Below are 19,262 nucleotides of genomic sequence, written 5' to 3' on the forward strand. Positions count from 1 at the left end.
TCGTAAAGTTAATAAAAATGAAAATATCCAACTTGCCCATTACAACAGCAGCCATTAGTGGGGTTATAGAATCCTTACATTGCACGCATGGGAGGAGATTATTGATGTCACTCATTTTCAGCAATATTTTGACGCTCTTGAGGTCATCATTAAATATACAATTTATTATGGGATGTGTTCCTGTGAGTAATAATTGCATCTGTTGCATCTGTTTCATTAAATCCATGATTACATCCATCTTTTTAAGATGACCTGTGGGCAGACAAAAATATATATATATATACAGTTAAACTGTAAAGTTCTGATGTACAACTGTCTATCATAGGTGTTACTTTCTAGCAACAACTTACATTTACTCTGGTGCTTCTCCAACAATGTTTGTGGTGGCGTTTGCCGTTTGCTCCATGAAACTGGGCTGAGATTCTTGAACAGTGACATTGGCATCTTCATGGTTTGAGAGTGGCATTGCATCATGGGTGGCACCTCGTGTCACATCTGCTGTGAACATTTCCTTCAAGGGACACTCGAAATGCCATCCTTGTCTTTTGGTGAGTTTATAAATACATCCAAAGAGATGAGGAAATAGTGACAATAGGTCAACTTTGTCTGTGTAGTGGTGACTGCAAAAAGAGAAATGAAATACTATTACAGAGTTACAGAGTTTACATGCATGATGATCCATGTCTGAAAAAAATAATCCTGGAACAGACATAACTATACAGATTTTATTTTAAATTCTTAATTGGGAAATGTTGCAAAGCAATAAAACATTTTGTTTGTTTGTTTTTGGTGCAGAGAAACTTACTAGTGCTCCCAGGCATTTCGAATGAAACGAAGTAATCCAAATATGTTGTTCGGGTAGGGTTTCTTCTTGTCATCCGCTTTCTTGACCAAGTCTTGTGGAAACTACACGGACAAACAGTATTTACAAGTGTACTTAGTGACAAAGTATCATAAAACAGAAAGAAATACTGGATTAAATTAACATATTGCAATCACCTTTTCTCTCCACTGATTGTAGGATACACCCACAGCCCATTCTTCAGTTAAGGAAAGTAATTCCTGGTCCGTAGTTTGACGGGATTTCACCTCTTCCCTGTTTCCAACCTTTCTCAAGTATTTCACTTTCCTAAAAAAATAAATGTAGCTTGAGAAAATACCAAAAATACATCATGTACAGCTTTGAATGCATTTTATGTGATTGGCCATATTGACTTTGCCTTTAACCTTGTTGCCGGATGCTAGGTAACAGCATGTATTGTTAAAGCTGCTGTCAGCAATGTCATCTTTAAGGTAACTTTTGGCTAATTTAATATGTATTTTAACTGACCTGACTGCAGCTTGAACACTGGTCTACCTTAAAAACCTCTTTCAATTGACCACAAAAACAGACATCCTACTTTGTGTTGGTCCAGAAGAAGGGGTGATTCAAGCATTCTTCCACTTTCGGTCTTTTGTTCGGCTCTTTATTGATCATCCACTCGATGAGATCCTTTGCAACCAGATCTTGAACATGGTCCAACTGGTAGTTTCCTTCATGAATGTTGTTCATTCGCTCATAGGATACACCAAATGGATGGCGTCCTCCAGAGAGGATGTAGTAAATCAGCATCCCTGCAACCTTTAAAGTTTGAATGTTTAATTTAATTTCTCTCTGCCCCACACTAGAGGATTATTGGCCAGATTTCTGTCCCGATTCGCCTCTTCCGACAATCATGGGTGCCTTCAGATTTTAGGCTGATTGGAACAGATTATTGGATCAAATTATCCTGTAATGTGAGGGTTCACAGATATGATCATCGCACACACACCAGCTATTAACATACGCCAAACAGCCCGCCTCTGTGTCTGTTTATATTTTGAAGTCATATTAAATCATGTGATTTTCAGTGATCCGAATCCCTGGAATCTCCTCCCAGAAATAATTTGATTAACCCATTAAGGTGCCTAAAAAAAATCCTCTAAAACCTGAGCTTTAATGCCGACTAAATGACGGATTTCTCAGTCTCTGTAGCAGATAGGAACACAATTCAAAAAGTATTTGAGAGCTTACATCTGTGGCTTTCCTGAGAAATTTCGTTTATTTAGATACAAAAATTTAAAATGAAACTATTTTCAATTAAAAAACAGTAAGAAAATAAAGTAATATCAACTTGTGTCAGTGCCTTGATTTAGTCCTGATGGAGTGTGAAGAACAAGAACAGCATGTAATGACTGTAACAGTCTGCTTCACATGTGACGGTGATAGTTCTTACAGCACTGTGACATCTGCAGGTAAATCCACTGTCACCCCTGGTGCGCGGTTGTAAACACTCCATTGATTACGGTGGTATTTATAATCATTATCGCCGACCTCGTCGTCTTCAAACATAATTATGTCTTAACCATAAATCCCGGTCGATTTGTTCAGCGCTTTTCAAAGTTATCAGCGATGAAGTCATCGAAGACGAAACTCCTCAAAATCACTGCCTTCAGAAATCTCTCCGCTGTCAAAGTCCTCCATGTTTGTGCGAAGTGATTTCAAAACAATGTCGTGAGGAACCCTTATACCCCCAGCAATTTGACGCTTTACCGGCGTCTATGGTAGAAATGCAACAATGCTTTGCCGGCGTCAATGGGTTACGACAAGTCCTGCATCTTGACTGGATCGTCTAGCCTTTGTTTTCTCATAATTAAAACATTGAAAATCAGTTACAGAGTTCATCGTGTCTGTGGTCTCCCACATTTTAAAAATCAAGACAGATTTGAAAATCCTCTCATGTGAGACAGGCTTAAGACAGACGATCTTACCTGGATATCAGTGCACGACTTGTATCGTACATCATCATCTTCATCTTCATCCTTTAACGTCTCTGTGGCCATCCAGCCTTCTGTTCCTGCACTACGTGTGTGGCAAGTTGTTTGGCCCTTGGGTAAACGTCGACTAATGCCAAAGTCGGCTAATCTTGCCCTTCCATTCACATCTGTGAGACAAAATGGTGTAAAATGACTGAGTGAAAAACATTCATTCAAATAGTAAGTGATTCAAAATCCCATATTTCTCACTTTTCTTACCTATTAAAACATTTTGTGGTTTGAGATCTCGGTGGAGAATTTGAGGCCTTCGACAATGAAGAGCTTCTAAACTGTCAAGAATGTCATACACGAGTCGCTCTTTATCCAGACTGACATCCTTATTTTTGATATATTCTTCCAGGGTGTATTCACAAAGTTGAAGACAAAGATATCCAAATGTCTTGTCCTCTGCAAAGTCGATATATCGTACAACAGGGCTGTCGTAGAGCTTTTGAAGTCGCAGAAGTGATTTCTCATTCATCAGCACTTGATAGTTGGTTTTCGACATTCTCTTAATTGCCACTTCAGTGCCATCACTTTTCAGCCCCAAGAAAACTTCAGTGCCATCACTTCCCTTCGCTATGCGAAATTCTGCATCATTAATGTACATAATGCTCTCAATTCTGGTCACTTGGTTTTCATCAGCGCTTACAAGCTTCTCTAGTTTGTCCCTCCACCTCTTGCTAATTTGTGGCCGTTCTTGTGTTCCCACTGGTTTAGAAGGAACTGCTGCTGGATCAGTTGAAGGACCACAAACGTCAACATTTTGGTTGTTGTGCTGGTCTTTCTCCTTCTTCTCCTTCCTCTTCTTGTTTTTCTTCTTCTTCCTGGATTTGGGTACAGCTGCACCATCCTCACTCTCTTCATTCAGCTTGCTCAAATGGTTTTTTAAACGTCTGAGAGCTTCTTTCAGCTTATTGTTCATTTTCAAATCTGCTGCCGTCAGGATGTCTTCGGGCACTGATGTGATCCCCACTGATGTGAAGATGTTAACAGCTTGCTCAACAGAAAGCAAGTTTGCAACTATGCCATAGGTGTAGACTCGAAGATCAGGGATGTATTGATACTCCACAAAAGGAACAACTGTGTTGCACAACTTCTCAATAAAGTTGGGACGCCATTCATTTGTGCCTTGTGTTTTCTGTGTGATCAAATATATAAGTTGCTGAATGTCTACTATTGGCTTGCAATTTGGTCCATCTTTGAGGTCGAGTTGTTCCAGTAGTTGGGGGATCATCACAAGTGCTTGTTCAGTTGCTATCTCCTCCATTGTGCAGAAGACTGCAAGTAAGCATTTTATTGGTACAAATAGAAATATTTCAGGAATGTTTGGAAGGCGACTCACTGCCCCTTTGATGTAGGAGTTCAAAATGTCAGGTTTCTTCACCCAGTTGATGCTGAGCTGTTGGTATTTTTCCATATCTTTACCAGTTACACAACAAAGCAGTTCAATTATGGTCAAATGAGACTGAGGATCCTCAAACAACATGTAACTGTCAAAAGTTTCAAACACTTCTTGAGGTGTTTTCATTTGCACAGCAATTTTCAGTTCCACAATTTTCCTGAGTTTTGAATATCGTTCATCTCCACTGGATGCCAATCTGTTTATCAACTGAACTAATTTTTCATTGCAACGAATGTGTCCAGGATAAGTGACAGGAAACGCATGTACCAGTGCACCAGCAGAGAGGAGCTCTTTCACAATGTCCTCCCTATCATGCGTGATAGCAAACTGAAGTGGTAAAGGTTTGATTTCCTGGCCAAATGCGTTCTGTATCTCTACATTTGGATCAGCTTTAGCTTCAATTAGTTTGCAGGCAAATATTACTGGCGCTTGAGATAGTGAGACATAATGCAAAGCTGTAAAGTCATTTTTGGACACAGCATTTGGGTTTGCATCAACACTGAGAAGCCAGGTGAAAATATCCAACTTACAATTTGCCACAGCAGCCATGAGTGGGGTTATAGAATCCTGACTTTCCGCACATGGGAGGAGATTATTAATGTCGCTAATTTTCAGCAATTTTTTGAGGTTCTTGAGGTCATCATCAATGACACACTTTATAATGGGATGCGTTTCTGTTAATTGTATTGGTTTCCTTAAATCCATGATGTCTCTTTAAGATAACCTGTGGGCAGACAAAAAATATTATTACAATATGATGATGTCAATTTAAACACTGGGCTAGCAGTCAAGGGGCTATTGTGAGATCATTATTTGATCTTAATTGTTTGTAATTGCTTAGAGCACCAGAAACTGAATTATTATGTAACTGATAAAAATATTCTGTATTGTTCAGTGTTTTAAGAAGCTTTGTCAAAATGCCTTTTTTAGAAGTTTGAACACCTAACAACAAGATTTGCACATTAGCTAAAATTGTGCACACATAAGGTCATACACTGTGATGTGAGCTGTGAGTCACATCTTTCTTTAGCTTGAAAACTACACTGAGGCCTATGGTTTATCTGCTTATACAGGCTTATTTCTTATCTATGTATGTAGAATGCCACACCTTACCCTCACTGATCAGACTTTGAACTTACTCATTCAGCGATGTTGTCGGACGTAAATTTTGTTTAAATAATTCTTGCACACTTTCTGTAAATCATAGAAACGTTATTTCACTTCTCAAATATCACTGTGTTTGTCTCATATATGATATATTTAACTTCTTATTCAAACAACCATTTATAAAGGAAAATCATGAAAATTTACCGGGGTTCCCCAAACTTTTGCATACTGTATCAATCTCTGAGGATGTTAAGATTTTAGACCACTTATAACAGTCAAAAAATAAATTACAAAAAATGTAAATTCAATGGACTCAGGTACAACTGAAAACAGTCACAGTCAAAACTTGACAGGTGTTAAATGCATGATGACTCTGATCAGTTCATTAAAAGCCCTATTTGGATGAAATTAGTTTTACATGGAGGTGTGGTAATGTATGTGCCATGTCAGTACTGGACGATGTCAGTTAATATTACAGCAATATTTATATTGGGTAAAAAGGCCTGGAAAAATGACCCAGGTAATACAAACCCCAGCAGTTCTGTGGATTTTCAAGCATGGAGGTGCTTGAAGAAGCAAACAGTTTCACACTAGGTGGTCTGACAACTCTGTGGCAAACCGTGGGTGTTTTTGGTATAAGGGGAACGACAACAACTCAAACCAAATAAATGTTGAAAGCACTTAACAGAGGGATTTGTCCATCTGTGAAAGAGGACGAATGCTATGAAAAATGTATAAAGGAAACAGGATCTTAAGGTTGACCAAGACCGGCCGTTTGTCGAGAACTAGAAGTATTAATATTGATAAATATGTCTATACGACGGAGAAATACAGAGAGATTAACTTACAGTGCCGAGCTGGTCTCTCCACACTATCTTTGACAACTTTTTTTTCTGACTCTGCTTCCTCCTCCACCCATTTACAGGAAAATGATACTCTTGCATGATTGGGACAGGCAGATCCCACCCACATACATGCACGTCACTGAGGGTGTGGCTAATGCTTGGTGTTCCTTGTGGGCTGTCAAATAACAAAAAGGAAGGCGGGGATTAAACAACACAGCCAGACAAAAACAACTCCATCTTCTCTCTCCAGCAGGGTCTGTTTCACAACCCTAATGATAAAGTTAATCACAAAAACACACTTCATAGTCATGTTATTTCCATTTTCATTTATAATTGATTTCATTCACACAAGCTCTAATTTGAATCTAACATTCAGTATGCTTCAAAGTTCTTTATTTGTCAATCTGTAGTCTCGCCAGTAGATGTCACAAATTCTTGCGAAGCATTCAGGAGTGGGACTTAAAAAAATAGAAGCAGTTTCTAAAAGCAAAGCAGCTTCATCAACTTTCAATGTCTTTGTAAGTATTAGTTGACTAATTAAAAAAGATTTACACCTAAGCAGGTAGACAGCAGGTAGTTTCGCTCTCTCTTCACAGCATTTTAATTTATGTTAGGTGATTGTTCATACATTTCAGCTGCTATTGTGTAAATCAATATAATAATCAATCTCTTCATTTTTAAACTGATTACATTTCACATTTAGTTTCCCACAGGTGGGTAAATCCGTTTCATTCAGCACCAAATGGATTTGACCAGGAGCCTGAAAGGTGCCATATGTAAGAATGTGGCCAAAAACGGTTACTACATTCAAATTCAAAATACTGAGGTCTTTTAGGTTTCGTTTTCTGACGTAACTGGCGACCCGTGGTTGCTCGGCAGCCGAGACTCTACTGACTGCAATGATTGGTAGACGGCGGTAGGTGGCGCCACATGCTTAAACATGATTTCAAAACATAAACATGATTTGCAGTCTGCAAAATAATTTTTTTAATGCAAATATTTTGGCTGTACTGTACTGCACACTAACGCAAATATACGGCAGCTCGTCGTCTTCTCTGTGCCTGTGTCCCAGTTGCCGGTCGCCTCGCCTCCTTCCCCCGTTTGTTTATACTTCGACGTCACTTTCTCGTGGCACTGCTGTCAAGTCTCGTGGAATGAGACGAGCAAAGAAAACTTCCCGTGCAAAAATAAAACAAACCACTTTTCGAAGACACCGACTTATAATAAACAGTTCTTCTTAGCATTGAAGCAGCTTAAACAGCAGGTATGCTATTTTATTTTGAAAGTAATACAGAGGAAAATAAGAGAACGGACGAATTAAAGAGAATATAGCGATAGCAATAATAGATCATGACCCCTTCACAATAAAAGCACACAACCTGTCATTGTATCCGGTTTGCAAGTGTTAATCAAATGTCATTTTCTGATATAAAATGTACTTCTTAAGACAGTTAACCCCATGTTGCAGCATGTGAATGAGTATGAAAAATGTGTGATGGGTGAATGAAAAAAACTATAAAGCAACTCATCAAGTCATAAATACAGACCATTATCAATACTCTTCCGATTTCATTTGGTAGTAATGAGTAACAAATATAGTTATGGGAAACTGGAGTAAAAGTACACAATTTATTTAGAAAATGTAAAAGTAAAAGTTGCGAGAAATAAAAATAAAGTACAGATATTTGAATTTTATACTTACAGAAATCAAGTATTTGTACTTTGTTCTATAACACTCTATATACATATGTCATCTTCAAACCAAACCAGACATATAAAGCTATACGGTGTTTACATAACATTTAACAGAACACTGTGTTCTGTGCCATAAACACAAACATTTTTATAAATTCATAAAAACATAAGGACAATATAAAAAGCATAGTATCAGAACTACATATATATATATATATATATATATATATATATTTAGTTTCATCCACAGGTTATAAACAAAATCAGATGAGTAAGAAGAGAAATACTTTGTTCATACATGACAGATTACCCGTGGCAATCTCTCCATTAATACAGACAAATATCCCTCCATTTTTAGGTTTCTGTGCAACATAGGAAGTTTCCCTCTGTGCTGCAGCATCAGACAGGACCTGTATGTAAGTAGCTGAAGTGTGAACCACTCTCGCTCTCTGAACTGTCCTGTGATCCAAGTGCAGTGACGGCTCCAGAGACTCTCTGTTGCAGGTGCTATGGGAGTAGAAAGTGCTTTGAATTTTGGGGCGTTTCATTATGGAGGTCGCTCACATCGGGCCACCCACAGGCGTATACTCCCACATTAACTATACCTGTTCCGTGAGTACATGAAAAAGACTATTCAAACATGACATTAAAATATAAATATATAAAAAAAATCACAGATATATCTTGGGGGTGCTGGGCAGGTCCTATCGCTATTATAAGGGGAGCTACAGCACCACCTAGCTCCTCCCTGGCGCCGCCACTGTCCAAGAGGTCAAATGTCCGCCACATATTTGGCTGTGGGGCTGTAAACAAACCCTAGAGGACAGAAGCCTCGAATCACGGGTAAAGTTCTGATGTACAACTGTCTATCATTGGTGTTACTTTCTAGCAACAACTTACATTTACTCTGGTGCTTCTCCGACAATGTTTGTGGTGACGTTTGCCGTTTGCTCCGTGAAACTGGGCTGAGATTCTTGAACAGCGACATTGGCATCTTCATGGTTTGAGAGTGGCATTGCATCAGGGGTGGCGCCTCGTGTCACATCTGCTGTGAACATTTCGTTCAAGGGACCCCAGTGTAAATGCCATCCTTGGCTTTTGGTGAGTTTATAAATACATCCAAAGAGATGAGGAAATAGTGAAAATAGGTCAACTTTGTCTGTGTAGTGGGGACTGCAAAAAGAGAAATGAAATACTATTACAGTCAACTGTGCACAGTATGTACAGTTTATCTGCATCATGATCCATGTATGAAAAGAATAATCCTGGAACAGACATAACTATACAGATTTTATTTTAAATTCTTAGTTGTTAAGTTCTAATAAAACCATTTTTTTCTTTGGTGCAGAGAAACTTACTAGTGCTCGCGGAGTATTCGAATGAAACGAACTAATCCAAATATGTTGTCAGGATAGGGTTTCTTCTTGTCATCCACTTCCTCAACCAAGTCTTGTGGAAACTACGTGGACAAACAGTATTCACATGTGTACTTAGTGACAAAGTATCACAAAACAGTGGATTTCTGAATAATGACATTCAGTATTAAATTAACATATTAGAATCACCTTTTCTTTCCACTCATTGTAGGATACACCCACAGCCCATTCTTCAGCTAAGGAAAGCAATTCCTGGTTCGTAGTTTGACGGGGTGCCACCTCTTTCCTGTTTCCAACCCTTCTCAAGAATTCCACTTTCCTGAAAAATTTAAACGTAGCTTGAGAAAATACCAAAAATACATCATGTACAGCTTTGAATGCATTTTATTTGATTGGCCATATTGACTTTGCCTTTAACCTTGTTGCCAGATGCTATCCGAAAGTAGTACAGAGGAAAATAAGAGAACGAAAGGAATTAGCAGTAGCATCACTGTACATTAAAAAAAAACTAAAATAACAGCATGTCTTTAAAAGCTTCTGTGAGCAATGTCATCTTTAAGGTAACTTTTGGCTATTTTAAAGGGGTCATATTATACCCGATTTCTCCATGTTGACCTAGTTCCCCTGTGTCCTAATGAACATGTCTGTGACATGCTTTGGTCAAAACACCATAAGGATGAAGCACCACAGCAGTTTAATCACCCTGCCAAAACAGCCCTGTTCAGAATGCTCTGTTTAGTAGTATCTCTTTAGGTCCACCTTAAAAAAAACCTAAAAAAAACGTAACTTAAGGGACAGGAAATGACATCCACAGAGGCTGCTGGGAGCTAACAGCAGTTAGCACTGTGGAGCCAAGATAGAACTTTTCGTGGACTTCCGGTTTTCGGATACCATTGCCCTCGCCAGCACTCTTGCGTGTTTTACGGACAAAACGGAGCTCTGCGAGACAAACAATTCCAGGAGTCATCACGTCTTTCATCTCCTGTACTTAGACTTAATATGTATTTTAACTGACCTGACTGCAGCTTGAACACTGGTCTAGCTTAAAAACCTCATGCAATTGACCACAAAAAAGACATCTTACTTTGTGTTGGTCCAGAAGAAGGGGTGATTCAAGCATTCTTCCACTTTCGGTCGTTTGTTCGGCTCTTTATTGATCATCCACTCGATGAGATCCTTTGCAACCACATCTTGAACATGGTCCAACTTGTAGTTCCCTTCATGAATGTTGTTCACTCGCTTATAGGATACACCAAATGGATGGCGTCCTCCAGAGAGGATGTAGTAAATCAGCATCCCTGCAACCTTTTAAGTTTGAATGACAGTTTAATTTCAAGATGATTTCTCTCAAAGGAATTCATAAAGCCTTCCACACTAGAGGATTATTGGCCAGATTTCTGTCCCGATTTGGCCCTTCTGACGATCGGGGGTTCCTTTTAATTTTAGGCTGATTGGTACAGATTATCTGACCAAATTATCCTGTAATGTGAAGAGTGAAAATCGGTTCATCGAGTTCATCGTGTCTGTGGATTCACATTTTTAAAATCAAGATAGATTTGAAAATCCTCTCATGTGAGACAGGCTTAAGACAGAGGATCTTACCTGGATATCAGTGCACGACTTGTATCGTACATCATCATCTTCATCTTCATCCTTTAACGTCTCTGTGGCCATCCAGCCTTCTGTTCCTGCACTACGTGTGTGGTAAGTTGTTTGGCCCTTAGGTAAACGTCGACTAATGCCAAAGTCGGCTAATGCCAAAGTCGGCTAATCTTGCCCTTCCATTCCCATCTGTGAGACAAAATGGTGTAAAATGACTAAGTGAAAAACATTCATTCAAATAGTGAGTGATTCAAAATCTCATATTTCTCACTTTTCTTACCTATTAAAACATTTTGTGGTTTGAGATCTCGGTGGAGAATTTGAGGCCTTCGACAATGAAGAGCTTCTAAACTGTCAAGAATGTCATACACGAGTTGCTCTTTATCCAGACTGTCATCCTTATTTTTGATATATTCTTCCAGGGTGTATTCACAAAGTTGAAGACAAAGATATCCAAATGTCTTGTCCTCTGCAAAGTCGATATATCGTACAACACGGCTGTCGTACAGCTTTGGAAGTCGCAGAAGTGATTTCTCATTCTTCAGCACTTGATAGTTGGTTTTCGACATTCTCTTAATTGCCACTTCAGTGCCATCACTTTTCAGCCCCAAGAAAACTTCAGTGCCATCACTTCCCTTCGCTATGCGAAATTCTGCCTCATTAATGTACATAATGCTCTCAATTCTGGTCACTTGGTTTTCATCAGCGCTTACAAGCTTCTCTAGTTTGTCCCTCCACCTCTTGCTAATTTGTGGCCGTTCTTGTGTTCCCACTGGTTTAGAAGGAACTGCTGCTGGATCAGTTGAAGGACCACAAACGTCAACATTTTGGTTGTTGTGCTGGTCTTTCTCCTTCTTCTCCTTCCTCTTCTTGTTTTTCTTCTTCTTCCTGGATTTGGGTACAGCTGCACCATCCTCACTCTCTTCATTCAGCTTGCTCAAATGGTTTTTTAAACGTCTGAGAGCTTCTCTCAGCTTATCGTTCATTTTCATATCTGCTGACGTTAGGATGTCTTCGGGCACTGATGTGATCCCCACTGATGTGAAGATATTAACGGCTTGCTTAACAGAAAGCAAGTTTGCAGCTATGCCATAGGTGTAGACTCGAACATCAGTGGGATATTGATCCTCCACAAAAGGAACAACTGTGTTGCACAACTTCTCAATAAAGTTGGGATGCCATTCATTTGTGACTTGTGTTTTCTGTGTGATCACATATATGATTTGCTGAATGTCTACTATTGTCTTCATATTCTGTCTTTTTTTGAGGTCGAGTTGTTCCAGTAGTTGGGGGATCATCACAAGTGCTTGTTCAGGTGCTATCTCCTCCATTGTGCAGAAGACTGCAAGAAAGCATTTTATTGATAGATATAGAAAAACATTTGGAATGTTTGGAAGGCGACTCACTGCCCCTCTGATGTAGGAGTTAAACATTTCAGGTTTCTTCACCCAGTTGATGCTGAGCTGTTGGTATTTTTCTGTAGTTTCACAATTTACACCATAAAGCATTTCGATTACTGTCAAATGAGTCTGAGGATCCTCATACAACATGTCACTGTCAAAAGTTTCAAACACTTCTTGAGGTGTTTTCATTTGCACAGCAATGTTCAGTTCCACAATTTTCCTGAGTTTTGAATATCGTTCATCTCCACTGGATGCCAATCTGTTTATCAACTGAACTAATTTTTCATTGCAACGAATATGTCCAGGATAAGAAACAGGAAACACATCTACCCGCGCACCAGCAGAGAGGAGCTCTTTCACAATGTCCTCCCTGTCATGCATCATAGCAAACTGAAGTGGTGAGGGTTTCATTTTCTGGCCAAATGCATCCTGTATCTGTATCACTACATTTAGATCAGTTTTAGCTTCAATTAGTTTGCGTGCAAATATTTCTGGCGCTTGAGATAGTGAGACATAATGCAAAGCTGTAAAGCCTTTTTTGGACACAGCATTTGGGTTTGCATCAACACTGAGAAGCCAGGTGAAAATATCCAACTTGCAACTTGCAACAGCAGCCATGAGTGGGGTTATAGAATCGTCAGTTTCCACGCATTTTAGGAGATTTTTAAGGTATTTAACGTTCGGCAATTTTTTGAGGTTCTTGAGGTCATCATCAATGACCAACTGTATTATGGGATGCGTTTCTGGAAAAACAAACCGTTCCATGTTTTCTTTTTAAGATGACCTGTGGGCAGACAAAAAAATTATTATTACAATATGTGATGTCAATTTGAACACATAGCAGCCAAAAGGCTATCGTTAGATTATTATTTGATCTTAATTGTATTTTGCTTTCAGCACCAGAAACTGAATTAATATTTAACTGACAACTGACAAATAGTCTTCCTTTTACTGTGTCTTAAGAAGCTTTATCAAAATGCCTTTTCCTTCCGTACTTTAGAAGTTTGAACACTCAACACAACAAGATTTGCACTTAAGCTAAAATTGTACACACATAAGGTCATACACTTTGATGTGAGCTGTGATTCACTTGTTGCTACATTTAGGCCTACTGTTTATACAGACGTATTTCTTGTCAGGTACAACTGAAAATAGTCACAATCGGAGATTTATTGATTCCGGAAGTTCGAATCTGTGAATATCTTTCCAACTTACCAAAGAGTGGATGTTGACGCAACAACATTCCCGAACCAAAATGATGGCAGTGCATAAATCGATTAGATTTGATTTCTCATCCTGTGAGAATTGGCCATTAAAAACCTCATGTGGTAAAATTACATTACCCCCAGTTAAGAACCGTCCTGTGTGAATAGTGTTGAAGTCAGGATGATGTGACCGCATTTTTCACCCCTACAGACTTCATCCCTGACCTTAACGTTTAATATTTATTAATTTATTTGTGCCGTGTCAAATTGTTACTGATCATAGGCCCACGAGTCCATCTGTGAAAGACGATGAATGCTATGAAAAATGTATAAAAGAATCAGCATCTAAACTTAAGGTTGACCAAGACTGGGTGCTAGTCGAGAACTAGAAGTATTAATATTGATAAATATGTCTCTAAGTTAGAGAAATACACAGAAATCCACTTACAGTGCCGAGCCGGTCTCTCCACTGTCTCTGACAACTTTTTTTTCTGACTCTGCTTCCTCATTTCCAGGAAAATGATCCTCTTGCCTGATTGGGCCAGGCAGATCCCACCCACATACATGCACGTCACTGAGTGTGAGGCTGACGCTAGGGGGCGCGTTTTCACCAAAACAATGAAACCCTAACCCTAACCCAGTTTCACAAGTTAATCATAAAAATACAGTTCAGTCTTGTTATTTTCATATATGATTGATTTAATTCACATAACCTCTATATTGAGACTAACATTCAGTATGATTAAAATATGGATCTGGGGATTAAGGAGTTATTTATATTATATTTATCATTCTGTAGTGTCACCAGTAGATTGATTATATTAGCCCAATGGTGTGCAATGGTTTTATCAGATAGACACACGTTTTGTCGTTTTTGAAGTCATTCTTATGAAATAAAACACACATTTAATTCTTACCTTTAGTTTTAGTTGTGTTTCTTCGAAAAACAAACCTTTTTTTTAACGATTAAGTGTACTCTTACTGTGGAGCTCAAACAGAAGGTCCGTAGCAATAACCAGTCCACTGGATATATGACGTCACTGTGCTGTGTTCATGACAACTCGGAAATTTGAAAGCTTGCTTCATTTGGAACACTGCAAACGGTCACATTTTAATCATGTGGAGGAGAAAGCGCGACCGTGTTCGACTCGAAATCCTGGGGTCCGTTTTAACAAAGCAGGTTTAATGAAAACTCTGAGTCTGTTAATGATGAAATGAGTGGAACTGAGTTTTCTGTTTCACAAACGGAGGTAAGTCAAACCAGAGAAAGAGGACTAACTCGAGCCTGTTTCACAGAGAGAGGTAACTTAAAGGTACAATATGTAGTATTTATGGGTTTATATAACCCAAAATCCACTTTTTTATACATATTATGTGCTCCTGCATTGTCTAGTCGCTGTATAATAGTTTTTGTTTCATTTTCGTAGTGTTTCAAAAAGTCATGTTAAATAACATGACCGCGGACCGCGGTTGCATAGCCACTGTTAGCAGCGAGACGCCATGTTTCTACCGGAGCCTGTAAGGACAAACGCGAGAGAACAAAACAAGCGTCACTTTACTTGTAGCGGAAGTCCCGCCTCCTCTCTCTCCGCTTCGTCTGCTACGGCCGCGGTAGCTCGCCCTCTCCCTCACCTCAGGAAACCTCATCTGCTGACACGGAGAAAGACGACGAGGACGACATTTGACCAGCTGCGGATACCGTAGCACTCATGGAAGGGAGGGGGTGAGCTGAGCAGCAGGTCTTTGTTGTAAATTTCAGCCTCTCCTCTAGATGGCACTATAAACTACTTATTTCCCCTTTAAGCTCTCGGTCAGTTACCATGGTAACATGCTCTGTGAACCTAACCTGGTCGGGAGCAGGTTTTTCTCAGCAAACCTCGAGTTTCTCTCCGTCTCCGCCCTCTTTCAGACACACACGGTATTTGATTTCCTCATTCATTCAGTCAGCGGGCGAGTTTTGGCGTAGTATAGTTGTGCCGTCTATATTAGAAGTTATATTAGGTGGAGACTATTTTCACTACCATCGCATGTGCTTTTGACAGTGAACCCGTGGATGAAGGTGCAGCGTATTCGCCGGGAGATGATTATCAGACCGCGCATAGATGCAGAGGTGATTCTAGAGTCTGTAGGGGCCCTAAGCAAAATTCCCAGGGGGCCCTTCCAACCAGTGTTCATCACCATTATGTTACAAATAATCTGACACCAATGAAATATTCAAATAGATAATTTGAACTATCAATAATTTGATATGAATACATATCAAATTATTGATAGTTCAAATTATTATTTTTTTTTCCAGAATGAATGAAATAACTTGGAAAAACCTTGTAATTAAAAAGTATGTGAAAATATAAATACTGTAAATAGCTTTTAAAAAACTATATAAACTTAGTAAAAAATACATTACACTGTAAAGAACCCACATTATAAAACAAGATAAATATATAGAACAATAAAATACTGTAAATAACTGGAAAAAAACATATATAAACTGAGTAAAAAAGATATGCATTACACATATGTAATGCAAATAATATGATAGATATGAGAAAAAATAATCCTCTTAATTTTCCAACTTGCAGAACGATAACTTCACACAGGTTAACGTGAGGTGGGGCCCCTTTAGGGAGGTTTCCTACTGAGATGTCATTGCAAATCGCCCATTGTTGTTAAAGGGCGACGGGGAGGCGGCTGGTCACTGCACATTTCAGTAAAAACAGCCCTCAGGCTCCAAGTGTCGGTGGGCCCCCTATCGGCTCGGGGGCCCCAAGCAGTTGCCTGCCTTGCCTGTTCACAAACTGCATCTCTGCATAGATGCTCTTGCATTTCCAGACACTTATCTTTTCGAGCGGTACCGTTTCACGCCACAGTCCATCATTTACACACACAACCGAATCAGTCCTTACATTTCCAACATTACCAACCGAAGTCATGCTCTCACATCCCAGCAGAGATTGTGTGTTTTTTATAAAACATGATCAAAATGAGGTTCCCCCATGAGATTATGCTGAGGTCTTACCTGTGTGAACAATGTTTTTATGTTTCATCTTAAACTGCTGCCAAGTGCGCTTCTCCCCCCGCAGGATTACACCTAAATGAAATAAATGAATAGTCTACAACTCAAGAAGTTTCCCCTGTAATATTATTGTGATTGTGCAAGGATGATATTTAAACTTACGCATTGACCCGATCAGCAATGTTCTCACACTCCGACTCCCTCTCTTTTGCTGCTTCCAACTCCTGTGGGATGAAGAACTTCGCCATCCGCTTCCCCGTTGTGTCACAGAGACTCAGGAATAATGTTCATATAACAAACTGAATTCACCACCAACAACAGTACAGCCAAAATGTGTGCATTAAAAAACATCTTTTGCAGACTGCAAATCATGTTTATGTTTTGAAATAATGGTTTGGCATGTGGCGCCACCTACTGCCATCTACCAATCATTGCAGTCAGTAGAGTCTCAGCTGCAGAGCAACCACGGGTTGCCAGTTAGGTCAGAAAACGAAACCTAAAAGACCTATATACCTATAGGTATTTTGAATTTGAACGTAGTAACCGTTTTTGGCCACATTCATACATATGGCACCTTTAAGATATTAATAATAGTCATTAATCATAATTTCAACCATAACTGTAAATATAGTTACTTTAAAAATATTCTAAACAAAAACCTCTAAATGGCTCCAACACCCCCATTTTCTGCAATAAACTAAATATAAAACACGGAGTCTCAATAAACCAATCAATCACACCTAACCAATAAACCCAAACTAAAATAATTAACATTTAACCATGAATCAAATACCCTTAACCCAGGGAGTTCACTTGGCATGAATGGAAAAAAGTGCCCCTCTAACAAAAGTACACAATCAATCATAAACATAATCATCATTGGTAAAAGAAATTTATTCATTGGAATTAACACATCAGAAATCATAATATCACCCCCTTTTTAGCCATCTATTCTCTACCATATGACTTGTGAATTCCACCTTCCTGGTCAACAAGGACATATTGTAGACAAAATTGTCTCCTCATGGAATGAAGAACACCGATGACACCAGAGCATCACAGGTGCTCACAGCGGAGGTCACAGGTCACATGACACAGGAGCCAAAAACCTTCCTCAAAATGCAGAAGAAGGGTTAAAAAGACACCTGTGCTGACTATTCTGATCTATAATGGTCAAACCTCGATGTCATTGAGGAAAAAGACCTCCAGAAAACTTCCCTGTCTGTCAGACGTTGCACACATTGGTGGGTGATGTACAAATACAATGATAATCATGCATTTTATGTTTCAGATAAATGAAGAAGTAATATAAAAATGAATCATCTTAAATCAATATAAAAAATGTTAATGTGGCATTGCATCATGGGTGGCGCCTCGTGTCACATCTGCTGTGAACATTTCCTTCAAGGGACACTCGAGATGCCATCCTTGGCTTTTGGTGAATTTATAAATACATCCAAAGAGATGAGGAAATAGTGACAATAGGTCAACGTTGTCTGTGTCGTCGGGACTGCAAAAAGAGAAATGAAATAATATTACAGAGCCAGCTGTGCACAGTATGTACAGTTTATCTGCATGATGATCCTGGAACAGACACAGATTTTGTTTAAAATTCTCAATTCAGAAATGTTGCAAAGCAAGAAAAAGAGAAGAACAAGAAGTACTTGATGCAGAGAAACTTACTAATGCTCCCAGGTATTTCGAATGAAACGAAGTAATCCAAATATGTTTTTCGGGTAGTGTCTCTTCTTATCATCCGCTTTCTTGACCAAGTCTTGTGGAAACTACGCGGACAAACAGTGTTCGCAAGTGTACTTAGTGACAAAGTATCACAAAACAGTGGATTTCTGAATAATGAAATACAGGATTAAATTAACAAATTGTAATCACCTTTTTTTCCCACTCATTGTAGGATACACCCACAGCCCATTCTTCAGCTAAGGAAAGCAATTCCTTGTCCGTTTGACGGGATGCCACCTCTTTCCTGTTTCCAACCCTTCTCAAGAATTCCACTTTCCTGAAAAATATAAACGTAGCTTGAGGAAAATACCAAAAATACACCATGTACAGCTTTGAATGCATTTTATTTGATTGGCCATATTGACTTTGCCTTTGACCTTGTTGCCAGATGCTATCCAACAGTAGTACAGATGAAAATAAGAGAACGAAAGAAATTAGCAGAAGCATAACTGTACATTAAAGAAAACCTAAGATAACAGCATGTATTGTTAAAGCTGCTGTCAGCAATGTCATCTTTAAGGTAACTTTAAGATGACACGGAAATCATGTCAACTAGCATTTTGTTGGGTTAGGGTTAGGGTTAGGGTTAGCTATGTAGTAATTGCAGCTTACAACTTTAGCCCAGGAACACTCCGTGGAGCAAGTTGCTTAAAAAAAAAGAAAGAGCTGAATCGAAAGACAGCTACTCTTCAGTGGCCACAAAATGTGTACAAGAGTTGCTACTCCACGTTGCTCTGGTTTATGAATGACGAGATTCTGAAGTTGGCCAAACAAACTTCCTTGCCAGATGTGTCTGCAGAGTGAAATCAAATCACTGACAGAATCTCGGCTCGGCCCGAGAGACCCACGTTGCTTTTCAGATCAGTGATAGCTGTATATACAATACTAAAAATATACAGCTATTTAATATGTATTTTAACTGACCTGACTGCAGCTTGGACACCGTTTAAAAACTTAAAAGCTTAAAACCATAAACATCATGAAATTGACAAAAAAAAAAACAGACATCTTACTTTGTGTTGGTCCAGAAGAA

At 39.0% G+C, this 19,262-nt stretch overlaps 2 protein-coding genes and 1 long non-coding RNA gene across 3 annotated transcripts; all 3 read right to left on the bottom strand.

Moving 5' to 3' along the window:
• Positions 1-405: 405 nt before the first annotated feature.
• LOC310924170 lies at positions 406-1,139 on the bottom strand. Its single transcript, XR_014592781.1, has 3 exons — positions 1,000-1,139; positions 806-906; positions 406-620 (listed from the first exon to the last, which is right to left on the bottom strand). It is a non-coding gene; the product is annotated as an uncharacterized lncRNA (long non-coding RNA).
• Positions 1,140-1,396: 257 nt separating this feature from the next.
• LOC310940907 (serine/threonine-protein kinase/endoribonuclease IRE2-like) lies at positions 1,397-4,204 on the bottom strand (the record flags this gene model as incomplete). Its single annotated transcript, XM_083905959.1, has 3 exons — positions 3,055-4,204; positions 2,791-2,963; positions 1,397-1,621 (listed from the first exon to the last, which is right to left on the bottom strand). Exons 1-3 carry the CDS (start codon positions 4,103-4,105, stop codon positions 1,397-1,399), a joined length of 1,449 nt encoding a protein of 482 aa, XP_083762085.1. The 5' UTR covers positions 4,106-4,204.
• A 4,585-nt stretch (positions 4,205-8,789) lies between these two features.
• Positions 8,790-16,737, bottom strand: LOC310940917 (uncharacterized protein; the record flags this gene model as incomplete). The annotated part of the gene is made up of 6 exons (XM_083905969.1): positions 8,790-9,060; positions 9,246-9,346; positions 9,453-9,582; positions 10,348-10,568; positions 10,866-10,998; positions 16,652-16,737. The coding sequence occupies 6 exons, from the start codon at positions 16,735-16,737 to the stop codon at positions 8,790-8,792; spliced, it is 942 nt and encodes a 313-aa protein (XP_083762095.1).
• Between the last annotated feature and the right edge of the window lie 2,525 nt (positions 16,738-19,262).

This window comes from Microchirus variegatus (assembly GCF_963457635.1).
Source record: "Microchirus variegatus genome assembly, chromosome: 2".
Lineage (NCBI taxonomy): Eukaryota > Metazoa > Chordata > Actinopteri > Pleuronectiformes > Soleidae > Microchirus > Microchirus variegatus.